Here is a 7,910-nt window from a genome sequence, read left to right as displayed (position 1 = left end):
TACATGTGGCGCTCAACTAAAAAAAAAAAATAATAATAATAATAATAATGTGAATGTCTTCACATTTACAAAACAGTACCATAATCTCGACAAAGCTATACGCAGTAAAAACCATAGATGATCACCTATTGTAATTCGTTGTTCTGACAAGTTAAATAAACCCACCCCTCCCAAAAAAAAAACGAAGAAAAAAAAATCAAAGCTTTGAAGTATCAAGAATACCTGTAAAACTGTGCTAATTGCATCTCATAATACAAAGTCTTATTACACAATTTTGCCTATTTTCCTGAGTTAATACGTTTCTTGTAACAGACAATATATACTTTTTTTGCCATTTGAATTCTGGGCCTTTCCCTGACACAAATGTTATTATTACTGAAATCATCAACACTATTATTACTTTACAATTGTATGATGATTGGTAAAACAAGGGTACAGAAGATGAAGAAAACAAAAAAAACAACAGCAAGTTCATAGCTACCATCTAAATGTTTTAAATTACATTTATATCTACGGTACGTTCATATCAAAAATCACTACTCTTGAACAGAAAATTAAGCGACTACATAATAAAAATGATTTTTTTTTTGAAAAATTGCATTTGAGGCCATGGAAGACCCTCCCTGGTCATTGCTGTATTAACATTTAATGGCAGTGTTAAAAAAAAAAAAAAAGAAGTTTGCTACAAGAACAAAATTAGGATGGTGGAGGGGGGCTTTTATGTAACAGAACAGCCCCCCCTTACTGGATACACCTCGTTTGACCCTTATCTGAAACTTTGGCTTGTCGGGGTTTTTGATCCTGTACTCACTGGCTCACTGATGTCAGCTAACAAACTGGTATACCCTGAGAATTCTGACACTGGAGTCCGTATTCGATGGTCGACCTCTGTCCCAGGATCACTGCCGTAGCTCAGAGGGGTCCGACGTCCTGACTTGAATTGGGAGCCAAAGGCTTGAGCGAAGTTCTCAATCTGGTATGTGGTTTCTTTCGGGGGGTTCAGTGGGGACAGGTCTGGGTAGGTGGAGCCATTTGTGGGTGCTGGAGCGCTTCCTCCAGCCTTGGATTGCTGCCCCTTGGAGCTCTCTGTGAGGTCCTGGGGAGGTAGGTTGAAGGTGCCAGGTGAGTGCTGCTTCTCCAACTGCTCAGTGAGCTCCTGAGATGGAGTCAGCTGCTGGTGGCTAGCAGATTCCAAGCTTAGGTGGTAGCCTGTCTGGGAGGGGGATCCAACGAGCATACCATAGTGGGATTTTGAGGAGGACGAGGAGGAGGTTGATGAAGGAGCAGCGATGGGCAGCGGGGAGGGGACAGCAGGCGGGTAGCCACAGTCCAGTGGGGATGTGGTGTACACGTGTTTGTCAGAGAACAGGGGCCCTGTGGGACTGGAGCTGCTCGAGAGGAGCGGGAAGGGCCCTGTTGCACCGAGGCTGGGGAAGGGTCCGCTATGGCTGGTGCGTTCCAGAGCCTGCAGGAGGAACTTTGAGTACTCGCTCATCACTGCCGTTTTGTCACCACCATTCGGCGAGTCATCCTCCAACTCCGGAGTAACAGGAGCTGCTGGCTGAAGGTCCACATGGTGTGGGTGGTCTGACAGGTCAAAAGTCACATCATGGTGGTGTGTTCCCTCTGGTTTATGGCTATAATGGTCTAGCAGGCTTTGCAATACCTCATCTGGAATGCCCGACTTGTCGTGCTTCAGTTCCAGCGGCGAGGAGTCTAGCATGGCCAGGGTGGGCTCAGGTCCCAGGGAGCCCTGTATTACGCTACTGCCCTGGGATGCCATGTGCAGGGAACCAGCTCCAAAGTCATTGTTAACTGCATGGAGGTAGCGCCGCTTTTTCACAAACTGCATTGCATCGTCATAGTTGCTGCTGGTGGTGGGCCCCTGCTTGTTGCCCCCGGGTCCCTGAAGCAGACCCATGTTATCTAGGCCAGAAGCCTCCACGTGATCCATGGAACTGGGCTTCTGACCCAACAGTTTTTGTCCATCAGAACCATCTTCCAGAGAAAGGAGGCCCTTATCAAGTCCCTTACGGCCAGCCTTTTTAAACACCAATTTGGGAGTACGTCCCGGCATGACCTGGTCAGAGCCCGAGGGGTCCATGCTGAAATCTTGCAGGCCCAAGTCACGGGCCATCCCCCCAGAAGATGAGGCCGCTGCCGCCGAGGCATTCTTCTTTCTCTTGCGTTCGCTGCCCTCCCCATTTTTGGACTTTGCTCTCCTGCGTCCAGAGGTGGTAGAGTTTCCCTGAGTGAGTGAATAGCTGCCCTGGCCTAGCTCTGCTTCGCTGAGCTCCAGCATGCTTGGGTCTAGGCCCTTCTTTATGGCTTCTCCACAAGTCCGTTTGTGCTTCAGTAACCGGTCTGTTCTTGAGAAAAACTAAAAGAGAGAAATGTGGGTTTAGTCTCCGCTGATGGACATTAGTATCTCTAAAAATCCCCTTTTTGAAATTTTAACAGAAAATACACTGCAGTGATAAGCAGCTGGGAACATAACCACTGAATTTGAACAACAGAACTTTATATTCGCTGACCTCTTGTGTGATACAGCTAATCCCATTAAGACCAGGGCTTAAGAGTGGCTTAGATATAAATGCTCAGATGCAAATTATGATAATATATGCACAACTGAAAGAAAAAGGATTTCAAACATATTTAAAAGCTCAAGGAAATGTACACAAAACTAAACAGAGACAGAGAGACTACAAAGTGCCTACTTGTTGGCAGGTGTCGCAGCGATATGGCTTCTCGCCACTGTGTGTCCTTTTGTGCCTCTCCATGTGGTACTTCTGGATAAAGCGCATGTTACACTGGTCACAGCTGAAAGGTTTTTCCCCTGAAAAATACAGCAGTGACAGCATCAGGGCCTGTGCAACTCCCAACAAGTTTACAAAATAAACACCCTGTTCTGGTAGAGCCATTTATTTGAGTTACTGTGTCTGGACTCACCACTGTGAATCTTCTCGTGCCGCTGGAGCAGGTACTTCTGAATGAAGCTCATGTTACACTGACTGCACCGGAAAGGCCTCTCACCTGTGCAGTCAAGAGTACAACCATCCGCTCACCACATTAATTAAATCCCAGCCCGCGCCATAACTGAAGTCACAATAAAATCTATGCTATTCTGGTCGGGTTGCGCAAATATAAAGAAACCTGTGAGAGACGTGCAGTAACCAGTAGATATAACAACATATTAGCATGTTTGAGAAACTGCACTGCATTACAGATATAGCATTGCAAAGATGCTATTACAAATCAATGTCTGTAATAATGGAAAAACAAGGAAATGGTTTCAAAATAAAACTCATATTGGATGGATTTTCCATTAAATGGTTTATGAGTTCTACTTCAATGAGCTAAGTAAGGAATTCCCAGCACAGAGAATGATTAAGATTTCCAGATAGACATGAGTAATCCGTGACTCAACGCTGGCTTTAGTGACTGTCTGGTTTCAAAAGAGGCCCCAGGTGCTTGTGGTGAAGAGCACAACGCCACATGTGTAGATCCATCACATCACAAATCCAAATTTCATTTTCATTCCTCAAATTCTGGTAACAGATCTTTACCCCTAATGGTAGATTCCAGCTACCTTGAAATGAATCTGGAGCTATGTGATTTATACAAACTTCAGATGTGTTATAAAGCAAAGAGACACAAGAAACAGGCACTTGTAGCTTTCTGTTCTGTTACTGATTTAACGCATCCTTTTTGCATCTCTCATCACTTCATATCCCCCCAACTTAAAGCATTGCAAAGCAACTTCAACAAAAAAAATCATTTGAATGTATTTATTGTCTAAATGCATGAAAACAGTGTCAAGAAGCACTGAAAGTCTCTCACCTGTGTGTATGAGCACGTGTCTACGCAAGTGGTAGGAGCTGCGGAAGGCAGCATTACAGTGCTCACAGATATGTGGTTTAGAGTTGGGGGATAGGCAGGCTCCATCTGCATCCAGCATCAAGTTCTAGAAGGGGAAAAAAACAGAAACAAAATACAAAAAACATGAGTATAAGCTCATAATAATAATAATAATAATTTGCTGATTTGAATCAACACTGTAGGATACCTTTCAACTAACAATGCACATCATTTTCTTGTATAATGAGTCTAGAAAAGTAACCGACCTTTGCAGCATCACTGCGTTTCCTTCGAGCTTTGCCTCCCTGTCCATCTCCATTGCTCTTCCGTCCTCTTCTACCTGACGACTCTTTTGGCTCTTTAACTTGTCTCCCAGACATCTAAAGGCAAACACAACAAGCATTGGATTATTTAATTTAGTTCAGTTCATTGTGGTTCTTATTATCTTTGAGCAACTGTAACCACATAATTTCCTTAGGGACTAATAAAGTATTCTGATTCTGATACACGCAGTTAACAGATGGCTGTTATCACTGCTGTCACAGCCAACCAGGCACCATTATATGAAAATTTCCACCCTGAAAGTAAAGGGAAGAAACCAAGCAGAAACAAGGAAACTGGAAAATTTTACACTAAACTAAACAACAATAAATCTAAAATAATATCTAAAAAAAAGCAACCCCATCTCACCGGTTCTCCAAGGGTGCGGACATTGCTGAGGCTGAGGTCATGCAGGAGCATGTTCTGGTGATTTTGGTGGTGGGTTCCAAAAGACATATCTGCCATGTCAGTACCACTCTTCCCCGCGCCCCCTCCACCACAGTTCACCCCCTGTGCTCCACCCACGCCGTAGAGGGGCATACGGTAATCCAGCTCACTTGGCCGCTCCTGCTTAATGCCCATGCTGTGAAGGAAGCCCCCTGTGTTTGCAGCAGTGCCGCCCTGGTGTTCTGGAGGCGAGTCACGTTCTTTCTTCAGGATCATCTCCTGGGGCAACTCGCCCATGACGGACTGCGAGGCCAGCCGTGTAAAGCTGGTGACTGGCGGTAAGTGGCTGAACATAAGCATACCTGGTGCAAAATTGGGGTCCATGCCTCCGTTTCGCAAAAACTCATTGCCTATCTTGTCCTGAATAATACTCATGGTGGTAGGTTTCCTTTGTGCAGGGGAGGAGGGTAATTAATCTAAAAAGGAATGCAGGAGGAGAATATCCTGAAAGGGAGAACAGATAAAAAGCCGTGTTCATGATAACAGGCACGAGAGTTCACAGATCCAAACAAACCACTTCATTTTGATGTGTGTCCTTATCACAGCATCACTTCCTCAATCTATAACAGCTACAAAGCAGAGCTACAACAACTTAAACCATTATTGATTAAATAATTCCTACATATTGGCTAATTACCAAATTATACAAAAACCTTTGTGCCCTATAATAACCTCTAAATTTTTTAACTTTTTATTTATTACATAATTTTCTAGAACTGACCAAAACACTGGGTTTGATAACTGAAAACCTCAGGGTATGATTTGCACAAATATATTCAGTTTCCAAATGGAAAAAAAATTAAATCGTGCGATATGTCTAACTTAAAACAAATACCTCACTTTATAATTTACAACCAAGCATAATAAAACATCTATTACAACAATAGACTGCATTACTCTATAATAACTTGCATCAACACACTCAATATACCACAGAATTTGACAGGTTTCATCAAGAAATTTAAGTTTGAAAATTGTGTGAATGAAGATTTTTGATTTTACATAAAGGAATACAGGTATTTTCTGAATATACCAGAAAAGACATGGTAAGGATTAATATAAATGCATGTGAGCTTAGTGAAGTAAAGTCATAGAAACCCCAAAACTGTTAAGCTTTTTTGAGGGGGCACTAAAACCACACCATTTCTATTCAATACCAGCAGGAGGAGGTGAAAAAAATTCAAAGATTGTATCTGAAATATTTAATCCTCCTCACGTATTGTTCTACATCTGACTCCACATGTGACTTGGACGGCAGCCAAAATAAAATCAGCGTAGTAGCTTGATCGCTTAGACGTGCATCCCTATTGTTTTGCACTTTGATGCATGCTGGACCACACCGCTTGCATCTCTGACTAATAAACCCAGCATGAGCGCAAAAGCTGGAGGCACTGGGCTGCAGTACTGGCAAATTAATCGGCTGAGTACACTTGCCTAAAACAAACGATATTTAGGTCAAATCGTGCCAGACATTAGGAGTGATTTTACGCAGACACAGTCGGGGGACTGTAAGCGCGGTGTTTGTGGAGAACAAGCAGAGTAAGAATTTATTGTTTGGTCTGCACCAGCTGACCATTTGGCTACGTGACACTGCCGTTCAACAGAAAGCGGATGAGCTTTTGTGATGCATAGTAGTTAGCCAGCTAGTTAGCATAGTTAGCTACTCGACTAACCACAATGAGACAACGCATCTCTGCGACCTCAATCAAAACAATCGCCTAAAAATGCCCCAGAAACGAAAACTCAGCCCCTCAAATGAAAGTCACAGCAATACCCAGAGTTACAGGACTCCAAATAACCGTGTGTATGGTCAGCAATTCATAATTTGATAAGAAATATAATCTTTTAGCATGTTACCTATAGTTGCTATCAAGCTAGCTCACGCCAAAACAGCACCGCTGATTTAATGGTATCAAGGTGAATATTTATGAAATTAACCAGTTTCATTATTTGTAGGGAGCTTTTTAAAAAGTGAACTGGCACGTTTTGGGCAGGAAAATACAAGAAATGGCTAATAACGTGAAGTTAAAACGGACGCTGGCTTTGAAGTGAGCTCAGCGAAACGAAACGCTCATTCTCCAATTCCCCAGCTTTGATGACGCTCGTGAAATCAAATCTGTCTGGCTGCGAGCGACGCTGGCGCTCCGTTTATTGATAGCTAACTTTAGCTGCAATTAAAACCACACAATGCTCACCGGGACAGTCGGATATCAAATAATTCCTCCCCGTTTCTCCTCGTACATGCGGACTTCCGACCTAATAAGCGAGCTACATGAAAACTGCGTGCTTTGCAGCAGCTGTGTTTATAACAATCAACTTGCCACGAGCTAGCTCGTTAGCCGTTAGCTGCCCCGACTGAAAACCCGCATTACGGCCCGTGGAAGAGAAACAATGATGCTGGCTCTCCGTGCATCCCCCGTTTGCGCCGAGCCAGACAATCGTTCGCACGAATCTCTACAAAGTCCTAAGAGAAAATCGCTCCGATTAAAAACCAATTTAATTTCCCACTCACCTACACATGACCGCAGCTGGTTTCAAACGTGCCCGTATTCTCTCTGTAATCGCCGCTTTGGGGTTTTATTGCCAAAACATTGTTCTCCGGCGGTCGCTGTTTTCTTCCATCTTGTCCTGGCGCGGGGAATTATGGGTGTCGCGGACGGGTCGTGAGAGGAGACAGGCGAAGTGCTGCTGAGGTTTCAGAGGTGCTCAACTATGCTGCTTTAGAAACTCCGTGCATTACAGAAGCGTATAACGATACTGCCTCACTATAATGAGAGTTTCAGTGTAGATCTGCGACCGTTCTAATTGGGTTAATGCTTATGTTAAAGGATACTTTCAACTCCTTTGACACACATTTTAATATACATGGTTTGATGTGCACTTTGTGGCACTTCACAACATAAGCTATCTGCTGTAACAAAAGAAAACACGTTTTTCAGCATAACTATGACACAGCATGTTTAGAATTTTAGAGTTATTGCGCAAATGCAAGAAAGCAGCCCCATAGATGACGATCAGCATGACTCCAGCCTGAGGACATGGTATTTGTCCTTTGGCTCTTGAGCTGTTCCTGATTAGAGTTTGGAGTGTGGCGGTTTATGTCGTCGACATGTGGCAGGCTGCTACGGTTTGGGAGTGCTGTTTACATACTGTGTGGGCTTGGTCTTCAGCTGTGTTTAGTATGATATTTAAAGTAACATATGCCTAAATTCTTGGACCCAAGGTTTCCCAACTTATTATTGCTTTGTAATGAGAGAACAGTACAACTTCAGTAGCAACTTAAT

General features: G+C 43.5%; 1 protein-coding gene across 3 annotated transcripts; it reads right to left on the bottom strand.

Annotated features, from left to right (window-relative positions):
- Nucleotides 1–659: 659 nt before the first annotated feature.
- On the bottom strand, nucleotides 660–7,381 carry LOC102301031 (zinc finger protein 281). 3 transcript variants are annotated; one of them, XM_042223316.1, is made up of 7 exons: nucleotides 6,822–7,381; nucleotides 4,549–5,070; nucleotides 4,125–4,238; nucleotides 3,841–3,964; nucleotides 2,950–3,042; nucleotides 2,718–2,836; nucleotides 660–2,380 (listed from the first exon to the last, which is right to left on the bottom strand). In XM_042223316.1, exons 2-7 carry the CDS (start codon nucleotides 4,999–5,001, stop codon nucleotides 767–769), a joined length of 2,517 nt encoding a protein of 838 aa, XP_042079250.1. In that variant the 5' UTR covers nucleotides 5,002–5,070; nucleotides 6,822–7,381; the 3' UTR covers nucleotides 660–766. The 3 variants fall into 3 exon arrangements, with proteins under 3 accessions (XP_042079250.1, XP_042079249.1, XP_005928194.1); XM_042223315.1 differs by having other exon boundaries at nucleotides 7,139–7,380; XM_005928132.2 differs by having other exon boundaries at nucleotides 2,950–3,033; nucleotides 7,139–7,379.
- Between the last annotated feature and the right edge of the window lie 529 nt (nucleotides 7,382–7,910).

The sequence above is a fragment of the Haplochromis burtoni genome, unplaced genomic scaffold (genome assembly GCF_018398535.1).
Source record: "Haplochromis burtoni strain Fernald_Lab_line unplaced genomic scaffold, NCSU_Asbu1 Contig_108, whole genome shotgun sequence".
Taxonomy (NCBI): domain Eukaryota; kingdom Metazoa; phylum Chordata; class Actinopteri; order Cichliformes; family Cichlidae; genus Haplochromis; species Haplochromis burtoni.
The sequence above is the reverse complement of the archived record's forward strand: the minus strand, read 5'-3'. Positions and strand labels throughout refer to the sequence as shown.